This window comes from Camellia sinensis, chromosome 14 (genome assembly GCF_055761805.1).
Source record: "Camellia sinensis isolate YWXY chromosome 14, ASM5576180v1, whole genome shotgun sequence".
NCBI classification, from domain to species: domain Eukaryota; kingdom Viridiplantae; phylum Streptophyta; class Magnoliopsida; order Ericales; family Theaceae; genus Camellia; species Camellia sinensis.
In genome coordinates, this window is record NC_138974.1 from 99254476 (window position 1) to 99274045 (window position 19570).

The window sequence follows — 19570 nt, forward strand, 5'->3', positions numbered from 1 at the left end:
GTGATACCCCTGTTCCGTATTATGCTAATTGATCTTCCTTATGCATATGATTATGTGTTTGATATGATTTTGAGTGCCATTTATATGAATATATGTGGTTTTGAATTTCTATCCGTTCACCGTAGGAATATCTGTTTGATTATCTGCTTTGGAATTTAAATTGAAAGCCTTATCGGCCACAGAACCTGAAATTGATTGCGCCATCGCGATTGGCATAATTTTTAGAGCCTACGGTGAAATTTGATTGAAAATTGATTCGGATCAAAATAATTAGATTCAGAACGATTAATTAAGTGCCAAATTATTTAATATTAATAATTTTAACTAGATTAATTAAGTGCGTTGTGCCCATAAGAGGGCACAACGCACTCAATTCCTCTCTTTTATCCATTTGGGCTGAGATTTCTCTAGAGAGGGAGAGAGAGGGCCAGTTCTAGAGAGAGAGGAGGAGGAGTTATGCATTTTGATCCAAGATTGTGAAATTGGAAGTTAAAACTCAAAGAACATTGAGTGTTTGAAGCTCCTAGGTGAGTAATCAATTCTTGATTTATGAATTGAGTATGTAATTTTGTGAAATCAAGTAGTATGGTAGCTCATGGCTAAGATTGAGCTGAATTTGAAGTTAAAATGAACATGCATGTGCATAATTGTTACAATTTTGGGTGTTCTAGCATGTAGCATGTTAAATATGAAGAATGGAGCATCAAACCTTACATGCATGAGTAGTTCTGTGTAGCTTCATGATTTGGAGCATCATTTGTACCATTTGTAACAGAAATGAATTGGTTTTGTTGAATTGAAAGTCATAGAACACATGCATGTAAGGAATTGCTATAAATTTTCATGTTTGAGCACAATGTGTATGATCCATGTTGAATTTTTGGTTTAAGTCCATGTATTTGATCATCTCTTCACCAATTAAGTTGAGAATAATGAGTATCCTCCACATGCAAGTACAAACCATGGAGGTATTGGTCTTGAATGTTTAAAGTTAATGTGTTGGTGATGAGTTTGGGTCAATTTGAGCCATGCATGTGATTAATTTATGAAATTGAGCTCCATTGTGTTGTAATTTGGTGTTGGTACCATGTTAGTATATGATTATGTGAAGTTTGAGCCAAAAGCATGTATCTAGAACCATTGAATGTCAAGTTGGAGCTCAAGAACATGTTCTGGAAAACCCAGAAAATTTGATGTCCGCTCGAGCGGGGAAACCGCCGCTCGAGCGTGAATTTCGTGCTCCTAGTATTTTTGCAGACTTGGATGTCCGCTTGAGCGGGGAAGTTCACGCTCGAGCGAGGAGCTATGTAGACAGACCTTCAGCTCGAGCGCTAGACTTCACGCTCGTGCGTAATTTTGATGCATCCAACACTTTTGCAGACCTCATGGGTCCGCTCGAGCGGGGACCCTCTTTTTTGAAATTTTGAAAAGACATTCTGAGTTTCGTTTTCCATTCTCTTTCACTTCTAAGTACTCTTAGGCATGCATTGAGCATTGTAATTGAGTTAGAAGAATAAGAATAAAGCCTAGAGAGGAATATGTGAATTAAAGAACGGATTGAATCGATTGTGACCCATATGTGTTATGTGATGTGTAGGGTCAAGCTCCAGGCCAAATCAACCAGCCGATCACTGTGAGTAATATCTTAACAAAGATATCTGAAATATGTTATTGTCCAATTGCTTACGTCCATGTAAGTTTTATAAGATTCGTTGATTCGATTGGTGGACAATGTTTGCCATACCAAATGAATGGGCCAAAGGCCGTTCTGACAGGAATAAATGGATGGGCCAGAGGACATTTGACAAGAACGAATGGATGGGCCAGAGGCCGTTCTGACAAGAATAAATGGATGGGCACTACAAAAAAACCAAGATTTAGTAGCGGCCAAAACTGTCGCTAAAAGCAGGAAAAAGCGTCGCTAAAAACTGAAACACCTTTACTCGCGGTTGCAATAGTGGCGGCCAAACCGCCGCAATAGCCCCGTCGGCATATCCTTATAGTGACGTTTTTCGCAAACGCTGGTATAGTTATTTTTATTGCGACGGTTGATGTAGTGGCAGTTACAAATGTCGCTATATCTTGAATTTACCAATTACTTGCTAACTTTATAGCGACGGGTCGACTGCTGCTATATCCTTCACTTTTGCGACATTTTGTAAACCGCTGCTATATTTTGACTCTATTCCATCAGTTTTACACTGTCGCTATAACCATATAATTCGTTTCGTATTTTATTTACAGCGACGGTTATTAACCACTGTTGTAGGCTATTTTTTTTTTTTTTTTTTTTTTTTTTGGGGGGGGGGGGGATGAATAAAGTCATAAATAAAACGACAAAAAACTACAAGATACAAGGGGTATACCCTAGGAGCAAACCAACTATACAAACACACAAACCAAAAAAAAAAAGAAGACAATCTACACAACAAAAACCATCCTGTTCACACACCACATAAGCAAAGAGCAAATGAGGGCAAGAACAAGGCAAACAATTCCAAAAAAAAAACCTAAGAGCAACATAACCTGATTACATTGAAAAGATCCAAACAAGAAAAGGAACTAGAAACAAAACCCAAAAGGCCATATTACAGGGACAATTTGATTACAAAATGATCAAAACAGACATCATAGCCCTGCTCACATTATATATCTATAACAACACTATTTTATTCTAATGGCTCAATGCTCAATAATTGTAAAAGGTGAAAGAGTCTGCATTTTCATAATCCCAAAATATCCAAAACACCTTAATTAAAAGGTTCATTACATAAGCCTGTAATACAAAAAGATCCAATGTTTCTAGCAAACTAATAGCCCACACCATAATCCAAAAGAAAAACTTGTCACATAACAATAGTACTCAAAAGTATTACTCGTGACACCATTTTATAAAGATCTCCATGAAAAATGTTCAAATCGAGAAATGACGTCCATTGTTTGATACTTCATATTATCTTATTTCCTGCAATAAAAATAATTGAATGAGTATAAGTATCATTTTCAATTTTAAAATCTATAAAGAAAATTTAGACAACAAATAATTCTCGACAAGTCTTATTTTATTTTATTTTGGTAAGTATATGGTTTACATATAAAAAAATTAAGATTACAATGAAGTTGAAGATCATCAAGCCAAACATTAGTAGCAGCCACCAAATCAAGCAACCACTAGCAACATCTAAGGGTCTATTTTTAATTGTATATTACAGTTTGATACGTTGCTGATATTCAAATTTGTTCAATTTTTGCCCAATTCTCTATTTCATTGGTTTGTTTGGTATTTTTACGGATGCCAATAAAGGAAGCAAAGTAGAGAAGTCAACCTATCAAACCCCAATTTCGTCCAAACTAACTAACTAACAATTTATTGGTAAAGAAGTCATTAACAGTGGTTCTAAATTTGTGTCAATGTATGTGTATTGTAATGATGATTTACCTCGATTAGAAGGTTGCATTTCATGACTCTGAAAAGAGGATCTTTGATGTGTTCGTGGAGAAGCTTGGTCCGGAATGCCACTACATCCATCTGTCGCCTAATTTATACAATAAAATTTACATAAGTATGCATAAATTTAGAAAATGATAACATATGATAAATACATCATATAAAAGAATATGTTATATGTAGTTATACCTGCAAACCACTAGAACTATGTCTCTGACTCATCAAAAATGCTACTTGCTCTTTTAAAGAGTTTATTACAGCATCTTGAGCTTGCAACTGAATACCTTGAGTTTGTAACTGATCACCTTGAGTTTTTAGTTGTTCCTTCAACTCAATTATAGTGTCTTTGTCTCTCATTCTCTCTTCATCAGAAACCATTCTTAAGTGGTCAAAATTATTGCACATGAAGCCATGCTTGGAAGGAGTAGGCCCAAATCCTAAACCTCGAACACGACCATGATGCTCTTTACCCATCACTTGAGAATAAATATCATTTGGTGACCAAGATATACGTCCACCAACATTTCCTTCGGAGCTGCTTGGTTGTGAGCTCATCAAAGCTTCTAGTTTTTCCTGTAGCATAAATGGGGGGGAAAAAATAAGACGACAAAAAGCGAGAGTGATTGTTTGCCACAAATACATTAGAATTTTGAAAATGTAACTTATTAAATGGGCATACAATTTTTGTAGCTGCTGCTTCATTGACTGGTGTCCCATCTTTCCTTTTGTGAAGCGGTATATATAATTTTGCTCGATCTAGTGCAATCTTATCTTTTTGCTCCTATGTGACAATCATATCGTTTGAGAATAAATTCATAATATAATGCGCTAACCAAATTCAAAAAGCTGAAAGAACGAATGAAGTTTGAAATACCATATCATATGCATGTTGTGCATAAGTTTTAGATCCTCCCGTATGTGCACTTGTTTGCTCTCGCCTGCTTTCCTTATTGGTTGCACTAAGTTCCTTCACTCATAAATGCATAACAATATGTTAAAAAAAAAATGATATAATGACATTGTATTATTTGATAGAAAACATACATCTATGCATACCTGTCCTTCCTTTGAAAACCAATACGCGACAAGGTCAGCATAGTGCTCACGGTTAACTGTTAAAGGTGCAGTAGCTACTATCTGTGCTGCTGTCTTTGTCTCATCATAGTACTTTGCTTTTAAACTACATTTCCAATTTCTCCATTTCTCTCCCATTGACTTCAATGTTCGATGCCTAATCATATCCCTTCTCTCATCTTGAGGAATGGCAAACTTGGACTACAATTGTATGGTTTTTCATGTTATGAACATTCTTAAAATTATCAATACAATAATATAAACTAAATTTGTGCATTTCTTTGCCTAATTCTCATATTTTTACATGGAGATAATGAACCACACTAATTTCATACTTCTTACTTCTAGACGACACCTATATCCTAATATAGGAAAGGAACTTTTAGACAATCCTATCAACAATTTTCTTTACCACTGTAGTAGAATTATCACAAAATACTTGTAGTTAGAAAATTACCTCGATAATATTCCAACAATCTTCTTTATACTGATCTGGCACTTCATGCCAATTCTTGTACTTAATTGGGCATAAGTGTGGCTTCCTAGCAATGGTGCCTATGAAGCGACTGAATATACCACCCTCTGTAGAAACAGCCTGCAAATCCTTGTTGAAGGTGAGCATAATGCGTTCTTCTGGAGTCAAATTCCACACTTCAACCATACGTGTAATTCCCCGCGTGTTTCGCTTGGTCGATTCATCTATTGCAATACAACAATGATATATATCATGGAAGTTAAGGGTGACTTCTAATTTGTGTTTTAGTTCAAAATCTAATAATACCTGTACGTTGCATTTCTTCTTCCCTTAACCAGTCCTCATCTAAATCATCTTCAAACTGAGGGTTAACCTCTGATTCTTGAGGTTGAGGATGTGGAACATGTGATGGAGCATGTGAGGAGGGATGTGACCAACTAGGTTGTGAAGAGCCATTTGATCGACTAGGCTGTGAAGTTTCATTTGGCCGATTAAGCTGTAAAGAGGCATTTGAACGACTAGGTTGTGAAGTTCTATTTGGCCAGTCCATCTGTGGAGAGCCAATTGAGTGACTAGATTGTGAAGTTCCACTTGGTGCGTTAAGCTGTGAAGGGTTATTTGGTTGGCTAGGCTGTGAACAGTTATTTGACTGGCTAGGTTGTGAAGAGCTATTTGATTGCTTATTTTGGGACTCCTTCTCAAGATTGCAAGTTCTAAATCGTTTCTTTGCCATATCTGCTAGATAAACAATAGATGTAATTAATCAAACACAAAGATATTAATCAAATTAAATGAGCATTTATCATAGTATACTAAAGATATTAGAGAACATAAGCCATAGGAAAAGCTCATATACACCTCGCAAGATTATTTTCTTTTTCTACTTCTACGGAGATTTTCTGTAAACAATGCATGGAAAGAGGAACAGATCTGTTACAATGGTGGATTGGGTATAAATTTAGAATCTTGGAATGGAAAATATGGGATGTGTTTCCTTTTGCTGCACTGTGGTATTTGTGGAGGGGCAAAATGATTGTAAGTTCATTGGTTCTCAACTAAGGGTGCAGTCTCTAGTAAATGGTGTTTGATTGTCTTGGCACGGTTGTAGGGGTGAAGAAGGTGCCAATCCTGAGTCTGCTCTTGATTTTTTGGCAAAACACTGTCAGTGGGCTGTGGTGACATTAGGCCCTAATGGATGCATTGCAAAACATGGAAAAGAGGTCAGTGATATGTTATATTTGTCTCCTCTTCCATAGTTTTGGTTATTAGAAATATTAATATATAACCTGGTTATATATATAAAATCTGTGGAACTTTGAAAGGTAACTATTCCATGGAATCTTATAATAATCTCTCTTCCAAAGGCACATGTGTACCCCTTATGGAATGGATATTATAATTGGTATCATCCTAAACATTGTGAGTCTGAATTTGTTATGTAATGATCATGGCAAGTACACAAGATTAACACAAGACATTTAATCTGTTTTAGGTACACAATATGCTCTCTTACAGGACGTGATTGTGGGCCCTGGGAATAGAACAGTAACATCCAATGATAATTTCTTACGAGCAAATCTTATTGGAGATTATGTTGGATACACAAATGTTCCTTCATTTGAGGATTACTACCTTGTTATTCCAAGGCAGGTATGCTAGCTTTGCTGATCTAATTTTGACTTGTATTCTTCGTGTTTTTTTTTTTTGGGCTACATAGGGAAATAGAACACAAAAAGTTAATAAAGTCTAACAAAAGCAATTCTTGCTATTTTGCTAAAAGGAACTCATTCAATTCCTCGGAGGGTGCACCAATTGGGCAAAGCCTAAGTCTGCTTCACCCCAATGTTACCCAATTGAGCTGCACAGCCATTCCTTGCCTGTAGTAATGCCCATACGGGCCTTAATAAAAGTTGAGTTTACAAAACACAAAAAACTGAAGACAGCTTATCTTACATTCAGTTGTCCATATTTCTGAATTTGCCACTGTTCGACTCCTGGGAAGGCCCCACGAGGAGCCGTTCCCCAGTCCGTCTCCCTGTTGGCATGCGGCGACATGCTCTCACCATGGGAGCCACTCAAGTTTGTCCACTGACAGCCACGGGATATGTTCACTATCTCAATGTTTGTCCACTGTTAATGGAACTGATTCAGCATGCATTCTTTTCAGGTTCATCAGTTTTACAACCATACCCATGTCCAACATCCCTTGATCACAAAGACATTTACCAGTCCTAGAAACTGGGGGACCACATATTGAACTGGAACCACATTTGCTGAATGAAGTTTGAAAAAAAAAAAAAGGGAATAAGTGTGGCTGGACAGCACGACTATTGTTTATGCCATAATACTTTTTATAAACTTGAATCATTATCACCAGAAAGATTTGTCTATGGGTCTAATTATGGCTATCATACTGTCAAGTAGCTAACTCAGTCAGTCAATATACCTAAATTTAGGGTTTGGGTAATCATTATTGCTATTGTTTCATGAGTCAATGTTATTTGGCATTAATGATAGGCCAAATCAATTAACTAACCATGAACTAATCAATATTTTCACAGACCATAACATTTAAACACTGAAGCCAAGCAAAACTGTACACATTTTGTGCCTTTCTTCACCAATAATACTAACCATTTAGGTTCAAAGTATGAATCAAGGTGTGATCAGTAAGATAGATAAAGAGACATGCATGCGGATAAAGAACATAGCATGACAAGGTTCAACAAAAGCAAATATAGCATGACAAGGTTAAACATAAGAATTTGCCTCTGTTCTGTTCATGTAAAATTGGTGAACATTGAGAAAATCCTCAAGGTACTTTAAGTGGCAAATGTGGGGCCTAACCTGGGACCAATACCTTATTTGTAAGTAATATTCCTTTTTGTGGGACCTTTTGGTCATTTAAAAAAAATTTATAAAAACTGAGGGCTCTCTCATAGGCTCTTTTGATGTACATGGATGGCATCCCCTTGATGCTAATTAATGTAGTCATTATTTACTAAATAAATAAATAAATGGTGTAGGAATTTACATAGGCTGCAATACATGTATACAAATATGTATGTGCATGTATATATATATTTATGTCTCGGAAGTTGTACAAGTTCACTCTCAATTAGATCATAATTGTAACCACCAATGGTTATATTCAGAAGATGCCCAAACAAAATATGAGGTAAACAGGGATCTGCAAATGTTAACTACACAGATCAAACCCATGCATATGATGAGAGAGAGAGAGAGAGAGAGAGAGAGAGAGAGAGACCTCAAACAAAGTTAAATCACTACCAGCAGTTATGTTCCAGACAATTCTAGTGGCCTTCTCTATGCCAATATCTAATAAAGGTGATTGAACGGCATTTAATGCAGCATCTCTTGCTCTGGACTTTCCTACACAAGAACAAATACCACAAGATAACTTAGAGAAATTTGGCCACTCATCCTATTTCATCAGACTAAAACAAAGCCAAAAGCAAAATGCATAAAAAAAATAAAACAAAAATATATCTGTCCATACATTTTCCTTTCTTGGCTTAATTAAGGTTACTTATATTATTTATTTATTTTTTTTTTCGATGCCAAAAAGCCCAGCCTATCATAATCAGACCGACCACTAAAACAGAATACATTAACTGAGCAGCCACCAACCAGTAAACAAAATTGAGCAGACCAACAAACCTAAGCAGACCAACCACTACAAGAGACCAAACAGAGCAGACAGCAGCAAAGCAAGCCATACAGCAGCAGCAGCAGAGATTCACCACAGTAGCAAAAACCTCTATTGCATTGAGATTTCATCAGCAAAAACAGTACTCAATTAGTACTCTATCACCCCAAAGCCAAAGGCCATCACTACAACATTGCACTCAGCAGCACCAAGGATCACCACTAAACATATCAGGACAGCACTCAACAAACCAGTACTCACCTCAGTAGCAAAGAAACCTCTATTGCATACAGCAGCAAATAATCACCACGAAGCACCATCCTGCAGTAGCAGAGGTTCACTACAATAGCAAAGAAACCAGCAGTAGACAACTAAGGAAACAGAACTGGTGCCTTAAAGACCAGCAGTAGACAACTAAGGAAACAGAACCAGCAACCTGAACCACAAGCTAAGAACTCTCTGCCTGATGGTAATGCACACTCAAAACTGGTGCCTAATATTCCAGCAGAAACAGCAGCCTTATGCACACTAGCAGACTTCTACCTTACAAACCAGCACCTGAACTGGTTCCTTGAAAACCAGCCCAGAACTGAAACACAACAAACCTGCTACTAGCAGACTAGAAGCACCAATGCAAACTTAGAACTCTGCAGCCTGAAGCTAATGCACACCCAAACTGGGGCCTAGTATTCCAGTAGAAACAGCAGCCTTACCACACTAGCAGTCTTCTACCTTACAAACTAGCACCCGAACTGTTGCCTTGAAAACCATCCCAGAAGCATACCACAACAACTCGGATCTCACACCAGACCACAGTAACACAGATCAAACAACACGGACAGATCAGAAAGAAACAGAAATTAGCTAGACAGTAACCTTAGCCAAGGCAGACTAAAACCTGTTGAAGATGATGTACAATGTCATTGACTGAGTTACTTATATTACTTAATTCAGATAAGTATTCAGTGCTACCTTCAACATATTTAATTTCTTATAGGAATTCATAATATTAAAATTTAAAACCTTAGAAAAGCATTTAAAAAAAAAAAAAAGGATCGTAATTAAAATCTAGCCACTGAAGAACACAATAAAAAATTGATTTGGCCTATCATTAATGCCTTAAAAATCCCTAGGGATAGTTTGAGCACAATAATTTGACTAGAATTTTGAGCAGGCTGAATGTAATCATATCAAAATCGGACAGTACATAGTTCAGGTTAGGCAAGCACAGCACCAGCATTATGGTGCAGATGCCCAGAGGCAACACATTAAACTGCTCTGTAAGAAAGAGGCTCCAACACATCCACATCATCCCAAGTGTTGTTAGTAAACTCCTTAGTTCATTAAACATCACATGACACAATAATAGTACTACATTCAGACAGGTGCGGACATACATGACTATACTCACCTCTCTTGGACGAATGCAGACTTCTTTCTTCTCAAGATATGATATACCTAGATTCGCCCACTAAAAGTTAAAACCAGAGAGAGCAAAAAAACATAGTGTCAAGATGCTGATTTGACAGTCCAAGCCTATCATAGCTATATTTAACAACAAACATTAAAATAAAAAACACGGGTTGCCATACATATATGAAACTAAGAAATTTGAAATTTATATTCAAAACCAAATCATGTTTCAAAGATTAACATGAGAATAAATAAATTAAAATCAAACTAGTTGAACTCAATAGCTAGACATCCTCATCTAAATCATCTTCATCGATCAGTTGGTTATCAAGTGGAAGTGGTATATTGATTGTCGTTCCATCAGTATCATTTCTAGCCCAATTGAGGTTTTCATTCGCATCCACATGAGTGTCTTCAACTATCATATTATACGGCTCGTTATCATAGTAATTGTCAACATCACCATCACCTAATTCAGTAGTACCAACATCAAACACATCCCTCGCTTTTGTTTTAACAACAACCAACCAATTTTCATGCCTTACATCTCCCACATAATAAACTTGTGTTGCTTGAGATGACAAGACAAATGGTTCATCATTTAACCGTTCTCCAGTATGTATCAAATGTGAAAAATTTACAAGGTTAAAACCATATTCATCTATCTTGTAGCCTCTACTTGTGTTCACATCAGCCCAATTGCATTTGAATAGTACATATTTCAACTTGTCAAAATAATTCAGCTCAATGATATCAATTAAAACACCATAATACATGGTGCCTCCTTCAGTGGCCACACAAACCCCACTATTCTGAGTTTTCTTCGTCTCCTCGTAATTTTTAATTCGGAACTTAAAACCATTAACAACATATCGTTTGAATCGTCTAGCTAGAGTGTTTGGGCCTTGGGCAAGCCACTTGATTTCATCAGCAAGTTGTTGCTTTCTTGTGTCATCTATAGCTACAACCTGATATATTATATAATCCATTAAAATGATTACATTAATCTCTATGCTAAAAATTATATATGATAATAGTATTATTTAATAGCTACATACTTACATATGATCGAAACCACTCACAAAACTTTTCCATATGCATCTTATTAAGAACTTCATCAGTTAGACGACGCGGACGACTTTGTCTCTTTATATGCTCCTTGTGTTCTCTGTATGTTTATTCCTAACTTGTGTTACTATTGCAAGTATTAAAATGGGAAACTCAAACTTATTTATATACCATAACTCATAAATATTGCTTACATCCGATATGGTTGAATTTCATCATTGTTAAATAGCACATAACGATGTGCTTGTATCCATGACTTTTGATCAAGTTCGATATTCATTATTGCCCCTGTAGAATCTTCCACATTTCTTAAGGGTCGATTGAATACAGTTTCAATAGATTCCAAATACCGCGAACAAAATATTAAACACTCTTCAGCTATGTATCCTTCTGCAATAGAGCCCTCTGGATGGGCTTTATTACGAACATAAGATTTTAGTCGTTGGAGATACCTACATGAAAAACAGCATGATTATAGATCGACTAAATTGGATGTCATTGTGATGTGGATTAAAAACACAAATGGATACAAGTTGTCACACCTAACCTCTCAATGGGATACATCCATCTATAGTGAACTGGGCCAGCAATTTAGCCTCAGTGGCCAAATGGACGACTAAATGCACCATAACAGTAAAAAAGGAGGGAGGGAAGATTCTCTCCAAATTGCATAAAGTCAGTACAATTCGAGATGCAAGTCGGTCAAGCTCTTCCACTTGCAAGACTTTGGAACATATTTCCCTAAAGAAACAAGATAACTCAATTAGAGGTGAAGCGACTTTTTTTGGTAATGTTCCTCGTAATGCGATAGGAAGAAGTTGCTGCATCAAAACATGACCATCATGACTCTTCAAACCTATAATCTTACGCTGTCTAAGTTGAATACAACGTGAAATATTTGAAGCATAACCATCTGGGACTTTTACCCCTTTCAAAACTTTCAAGAAGTCATCTTTCTCTTTTAAAATCATTGAGAAGCAAGCTGGAGGCAAATATGTCTTATTGGAACTGATCTTTTGTGGGTGAAGTTCACGTCTTATACCCATCTCTTGTAAGTCAAGACGTGCCTTCAAGTTATCCTTTGTCTTCCCATCTAAATTCAACAATGTTCCATATACATTATCAATCACATTTTTCTCTATATGCATCACATCAAGATTGTGACGCAATTTTTGATTTGCCCAATATGACAATGTAAAAAATATACTTCTTTTCTTCCATGGTTGTGTCTCATCACCATCCGCTTGTTTCTTTCTTTTTTTGTTTTTTTCATTTGCCTTTGTCTTCCCAAATTTGTAATCAAGGTCTTCTGTTTGCATCATGATCTCAAAGCCAGATAGTATATCAGGAGCTGATTCTATTTCTTGTTTACCATCAAATGATGCTCTATCTTTACGAAATCTATGATCTTTATCCAAGAAACGCCTATGGCCCATAAAACAATATTTCCCTCCATGTTTTAACCATCGAGAATGAGTCTCATAATTACAAGAAGGACATGCAAGAGCACCCTTGGTATTCCAACCAGACAAATCACCATATGCGGGAAAGTCATTTATAGTCCACATTAGAGCTGCATGCATTTGAAAGTTCTCTTTGGAAGATATATCATAAGTTTGTACTCCAACATCCCATAATTCCTTCAATTCTTCAACTAAAGGCTGCATATACACATCTATGTCATTCGAAGGGGAGCTCGGACCAGGAATAAGCAATGATAGGATGAAAGAAGATCTTTTCATGCACATCCATGGAGGCAAATTATATGGGACCAATATGACCGGCCATATACTATAACTAGTACTCATATTCCCATAAGGGTTAAATCCATCTGCTGCCAACCCCAACCTGACATTGCGGGAGTCAAAGGAAAAATCTACATATTGAGAGTCGAATGTTTTCCAAGCCATAGAATCGGCAGGATGCCTCATTATGCCATCATTTGTACGACCTTCAGCATGCCATTTCATATAAGCAGCTGTTTTTGAAGACATGAACAACCTCTGCAATCGAGGCTTCAAGGGAAACCACCGTAAAACCTTTGCAGCCTTTTTCTTTCTCTTTTTAGATGAAGTACTCATATTATGCTGCAAATCATTCTCATTTGTTGCCCACCTTGAAGCACCACAATGACACACTTCATCATTTGCATGTTCTTTCCAAAATAACATACAATCATTAGGACAAGCGTGAATCTTTTCATAACCGAGACCTAAATCCTTAATAATCTTCTTGGCATCATAAGAGGCTTTCGGCAAATTTGCATCTGAAGGAAGCATGTCTCTCAAAATTTGAAGCAACATTGTGAATGAGTGGTTGCTCCATCCATTAAGACATTTCAAGTGATACAGATGCACAATTGCTGACAACTTGCTAAAATTCTTGCACCCTTCATACAAAGGCTTCTCAGCATCTTTCAGTAAGTGGTAAAATTTTTGTGCCTCTTCATTAGGATCTTCTTGAGGTCGTTGCATGCTTGGACCTTGATCAGATGGTTCTGGTAAATTACTTTCTTCTGCATATTCATCTATATTTTGGGTGTGCATGGGAAACACGTCCCGCAACATGTCACGTATATCACCATACTCAGGTCGTATTTCTTCATGGCTTTGACTAGTTCTACTAGAAGTCGTTGCAGACATAATTTCCCCGTGAAGATACCAACAATTATAACCCGGACTAATTCCATAGGATACCAAGTGATCATGTACAACTTCTAAAGTCAACATGTATGAATTCACACATCTCATACATGGACATGAAATTGTTCCATCATTAGATACATTGTGAGAAGCAAACTCTAAAAATTCTTTAATCCCTTGCATATAATCTCTTGACAATCTACTCTTCTTCATCCAACTCTTATCCATTGATAATTAACTAAATTGAAGTACCATGAAACAAAATGAAAAGTTAAATATATTATATAAAGAGTTATCTATACTAATATAAAAAAGCACTACACAATTTAGTGTAGGTACACATAATTGAATTATTTGTATATGACTTTTCATGTATATTGAACTATTTTATATTTGATACGTTTCATTTTTTTTTTATTTGTTTTCTTCAATTTCATTTTCACAATTTATGTAGCATTTTAATTTTTTTGAGTTATGATTTTTTTTACCCTGTCGACTCCATTTGATGGAACATAAGGCTTAGTTTGGTTTGGTTATGATTTTTTGCTGTCTTTCACGTGCACATGCAAATACATAATGAAAGTTTGGTTGTTGAAGGTTACGAAAAATCTCTTGTACAATACATTATATGGTTTAAACTCCATGATTAAATTTAAGTATTACATAATAGATAAGAAAAATCTCTAGTATAATACACTATTTCTAAGAAAATACTACAATTCTACCTTAGTACATAAATTTTTTATGAATTAAAGGGAAAACAATAACATTGAAAAAGTAATCCACACTAAACTTGTGGCACATCGATTGGTGTCCAGATTAGGGATTCAGCTTTTATTTGAGTAATTATAACATGCAGCATTCTACTCACGTAATGTATACAATGTACACGTATAGTTTTTTTAGTATCTGTGTTTCATAGTTAATAATGTGTCAAGAAAACAATCAGCTGCAAAGCTAAAGCTATTAGCGAATGGGTCCAACAATATATATCAAACTCTCAAAGAACTTCAAGTACTGCATGCATAGTTCATTTCTAATCTCGCTCTTTTTTCGTCAGTTAAATCACATTCTTCTACAGCACCATTTATGCGTGTGACAAGTAACACCAAAGTAAATGATAACAAGTAGACACTGATGTGAAAGAGAATTGTATAGGAATAGATGACATCAACATCATCAAGTTCTAGACACTAAACAGAAACAACTTAACTTGTAATATTAAATGTTTAGCACAACCAATATCAACAAAATTAATTCACAAGAAAGTCACTAATTAAGTGCTTCCCCTCCCAAAAAATTAATATTTTTTGTTCGCAGATACATGAAACGAAGAAGTAATAAACCAATAAACAATTAACATTATCCTCAAAAACTAACATTCCAATCCTGCAGCAACAGATTCCAACACTAATTTCAATCAAAGCTCACAACATAGCAGAGATTCACAGCTCAAGATGGCATAAATAACATACCATAGTGCAAAAATAGTTACCGACCGTGGTAAAATAAAATGACATCATTCGGAAGAAATCAAAAAGCTGCTCAAGTCTCCCAAATGGATAACTCTCAAACAGCCTAATGGATAACTCACAAACAATGAAACCTAGTTGTGCCACCAGTACACTAGGAGCAGCCCCATTGCACATCTAAATGTACCCAAAGCATCAATGACAGCAGACCAGTGCAGAACAGCAAAAGCCAACCACAAGCCACAACCCCCTTACTATTAACACTACCTCCCACCCTTACAGTCATGCATAACAGAGTTTAACACACAGAGTTGAGAAGCCAAGAATTCAGACTAGTTGCAGGACACACCAGAAAGCACACTAGAAAAAATTTGAATATTTGTATTGTTTGAATATAAATTTTCAAACAAAAATAAAATATTTGACTATAAACTTCAAAACAAAAATAAACTACAAAACAAAAATGAATAGTGTCTGCAAATTTTCTGTGATGTGCATCCCATAATTTTTTTCCCCCTGATTTGAGTAAAATTTCCCCCTAATATGCCAACTCACAAATAAGAGTGCCTTGGTGACAGAAAGAAATATGGTTCTAAGGGATTGTTTGGCTTAGCTAAAAAGTCACAAAAAAAAATCATAAAATCATAAAAAAGGTCAAAAATTCCTTCCATTCTCTCTACTATTTGCATGTTTTTGTGTAGAAGTCAAAATCATTCCCAAACACTAATTTTTTTCACCTCATATTTTAACTAAATAGGCACTAAAAAGTTGATTTCCAAACAGACCATAATTTCTATGACCAATTATTGCAAGTGCTTGAAGAACTAAAAGTGGTTATGCAATATATACATCAGGACATGACAAGCCGTAGCACCCACAAAACATCCCTAACCTCAAGAAGACAAAAGTTGAACTTAATATTTATATGTTAATGGAAACATCTAGTGGGTTCACTTTTTCAAATAATAATATAAGGAGATATATGTACATGAGTATCATTTATGCCACCATTGTTGTTCCAGAAAGAAAACTCTTTGTGCAAAATTGTAACTTTTTTTGTTTGAGAAAAACAGTGGTTTTGGCTGCTATAAGTTATTCCATGTTAAGTGCTTCTACAAACTCTCTGTTGCAGTTGACTTAGTGGTGATGCATTCTCCTCAATATTCTCTTTTTTATCATTCTTAATTTTATTTCCTTTTTCTTTTTTCTTGGTTTATTTTTCCCCTTGACTCTCCTTAATGGAGGTAATTAAATGGGATAATCTCCCAAGGTGTTATAGTGATTGGGTTGATCTCTATGGCCCGTTAATCTCAATCTTTGAATTTTTGTTGAACATACTACTGGTTAATCTCAATCTTCTTCAAATTTTCATTGAACATACTATACATGAACTGATTATCAACATATAGTGTTAGCATTTTATATTTAAAAGTTCTCTAATATCATACGCATCTATTTAATAGATATATAACAACAACCATGGGAATTCCCCAAAACAGATAGTCAAGGGATGTCCTCTGGGCTCATTGCTTCCCAAAGGGGCTAGTCAAGGGATGTCGTTTGGGTTCATTGCCCCTTGTAGATTTCTGATGTGTGACTCGGCACATGGAAATCTAGGTCGGGGTCAGTACATACATATATTGAATACCAACAATTTTTTTTTTCTATTTTCTAAATTATTTTTCCAAATCAAAATCATTCAAGATGATCATGAAATCCTTCAAAGTAGAGAAGTTTTGGAGATATTAGAAGCACTGAATGGAGTGGCAAGTCGTAGATTAACAATGAATTTCATTGACCCAAACTTGACCGAAGACAGTATAGGAAAAACATAGACAGAGATAGTAGAAGAAAGGGAGAATGGCAGAGAGATAAACCGAGAGACAAGAAGAAAGAAAGGGATAGAGAAAGAGAAACAGAGACAGAGAAAGCAAACTGACCTTGAAATCACAGTGGGACGATGATGAATGCTGCGGGGAAGGATGAACGCCGATACGTCGCCGCGGGGGAGGATGAGCTCTGATGCTTCGCCAAACAGGGGTGCTGGACTAGGGCACAGTTTTAGATGAGTTGAACGATTTTATTTTTTTTTTTTGGACTGAAATTCTGATATGTTATCCACTCCTCACGAAAAAAAAATCTGATTTCGCGCGAAATCAGAGTTCAATTTGGCGGGCCTCTATTTTGATTGGCTTTTTAGTAACGGTTGTGTACAAACCGTCATTATTAAAAAATATATTGCAGCGTTTTAGGTAAAAAATGTTACTAAAAATTTAATTTTTAGTTGTGGTTAATAACCGCTACAATAGCCCATCTGTAGCAGCATTTTTTAGGCCGCTGCAATAAAAAACGCTGCTAAAACCTGATTTTCTTGTAGTGGCCAGAGGCCGTTTTGACAAGAGCGAATGGATGGGCCAGAGGCCGTTCTAACAAGAATTAATGGATGGGCTAGAGGCCGTTTTGACAAGAACGAATGGATGGGCCAGAGGCCGTTTTGACAAGAACGAATGGATGGGCCAGAGGCCGTTCTGACAAGAATGAATGAATGGGCCAGAGGCCGTTTCGACATGAATAAATGAATGGGCCAGAGGCCGTTTCGACATGAATAAATGAATGGGCCAAAGGCCAGTTTGACACGAATGATGGTTTGACACGAATAACAGTTTGACATGAATGTATGAATGGGCCAAAGGCCAGTTTGACCTGAATGATACTAATGAATTGGGCCCGAGGCCGTATGATGTGTTTGGAACCGCAGTTACCTAACTTACATATGTCTATGTATGTGTGTATTAGTTAGAAATATAAACTGGGCCCAAGGCCGTTTGAGGTATATTATTCCAATGTATATTCTTTATTTGATATTGTTCACTGGGCTTTCGCTCACGCTCATTCATGTGTTTGTAGGTGAGCCAAGAGAGGTCCAGACCCAGCCTCAGTGAAGTCTGTATGGAACAACCAAAGTTTTGAAGAGTCAGCCCTTGCGTCTCACGCACGAGACACGTCTTCGCCCTTTTGCCATTCTGTGTATTTTCGTCATGTTGGCGAGGACTTTGGTATACGTCTGTGTATAGTTTTGGTTGGCTGACTTAGATTTGAATGATGCTGTCTGTACAGAATCTTATGCTACTATACTTTCTTATTAACATATGTAAATGTGGAATGTTATGATGTGCATATAAGCACAACTCTATGGATAAAGTTTTAAATTTGCTTCCGTTTGGCCCCTTTACTCTGATGAGTTTTGTCTTATTTGGTTTGTGGCCGTAGGTAATCTCGTGATTACTGGCCGGTTATGGCCTTAACCCATAGGGGCGGGTTCGGGTCGTGACATGTATTATACATGTACGCAATGGTTTTTGGGTTTGATTTAACATCGATTGAATTCCCGTTGTTCCATGACTAGAGCATCATGAACTGCACAAAACCCTAATCCGTAAATTGGATTTTTTTCTTCTCAAAATCATTACAAAAACCCTAAATTGTGGATTGGATTCTTCCATAAATTGCTACAGATTAACAACCACCATCGTAGAAAGCAAAGTACAAATCAAAATTGAAATCTATTTGGTGGTTGTGATCCAAAATCATCAAACCCAAATCTGTAGCAAAGGGATCAAAGATAGTAAAGAACTGAGCCAAAATCATCAACAAGTTCAGGTGCTTGTCATCTAGGCAACGAGTTGCCTTCGTTACACATATCTGATTGTCGTCACCCATCTTCAAAAGTTGTCGGCCGATCATTACCCATCTTCGGTAGTTGTCAGCAGGTCATGTTGCCAAGTCGAAAGAATCAAAGAAAATGAGTAGAGAGAGAGAGAGAGAGAGAGAGTCATGAGGGAGAGAAGCAGTGAAATGAATGGTTGGGGTATTCATATAGTGGCATAGCTGTAATTCTTGCAAAATCCAAGGGATGTTTAAATAATTTCACCCATTAACACAGCTTTCTGCATAAACTATAAGCTGAGAAGCACCTCTTTCGGTGGTTGCAATAAACAGCTTATTTGGGGCCAAAATAGGCTGTGTTAAGCCATAAGTCGATCCCATTAAGCTACACCAAATACTCATTTTTAACTTAATATAAGTTAAAAGGTGATAAAAGCAGCTTATAAGCTACACCAAACACCTACATTCCAAGGGAAACTAACCCACAATAGTGAAATGCAGTAATCAGGTACACATGTGCAACACATTTGACAGGGGCAGAGAATACCACTCTCTATCAATAACAAGAAAAAAGTAGCAATTCATGTCATTTGTCTATTAATTTTAACAATATCATAAAGAAGCAGAAAATGTACCAACATG

General features: G+C 36.4%; 2 protein-coding genes across 15 annotated transcripts in view; both read right to left on the bottom strand.

Annotated features, from left to right (window-relative positions):
* LOC114270374 (calcium-transporting ATPase 3, endoplasmic reticulum-type) overlaps positions 1-19570 on the bottom strand; it is a 213573-nt gene that overhangs the window by 130043 nt on the left and 63960 nt on the right.
* The window catches only part of LOC145789308 (uncharacterized), a 50304-nt gene continuing 33430 nt past the window's right edge, over positions 2697-19570 (bottom strand). For 4 of the 14 annotated variants that reach the window (XM_082906678.1, XM_082906689.1, XM_082906687.1 and 1 more), the window contains 9 exons: positions 8266-8390; positions 5304-5732; positions 4980-5221; positions 4505-4723; positions 4323-4415; positions 4128-4229; positions 3638-4021; positions 3440-3536; positions 2697-2965 (listed from right to left, as the gene is read on the bottom strand). In XM_082906678.1, the coding sequence (XP_082762804.1) occupies positions 2949-2965; positions 3440-3536; positions 3638-4021; positions 4128-4229; positions 4323-4415; positions 4505-4723; positions 4980-5221; positions 5304-5730 (1581 nt within the window). In that variant the 5' untranslated portion in view covers positions 5731-5732; positions 8266-8390 and the 3' untranslated portion in view covers positions 2697-2948. Of the gene's footprint in view, positions 2966-3439; positions 3537-3637; positions 4022-4127; positions 4230-4322; positions 4416-4504; positions 4724-4979; positions 5222-5303; positions 5733-6629; positions 6694-6950; positions 7271-8265; positions 8391-8678; positions 9566-10064; positions 10139-19570 lie in introns of those variants that run through there. The other 10 variants (XM_082906683.1, XM_082906691.1, XM_082906680.1 and 7 more) reach the window with 10 other exon arrangements.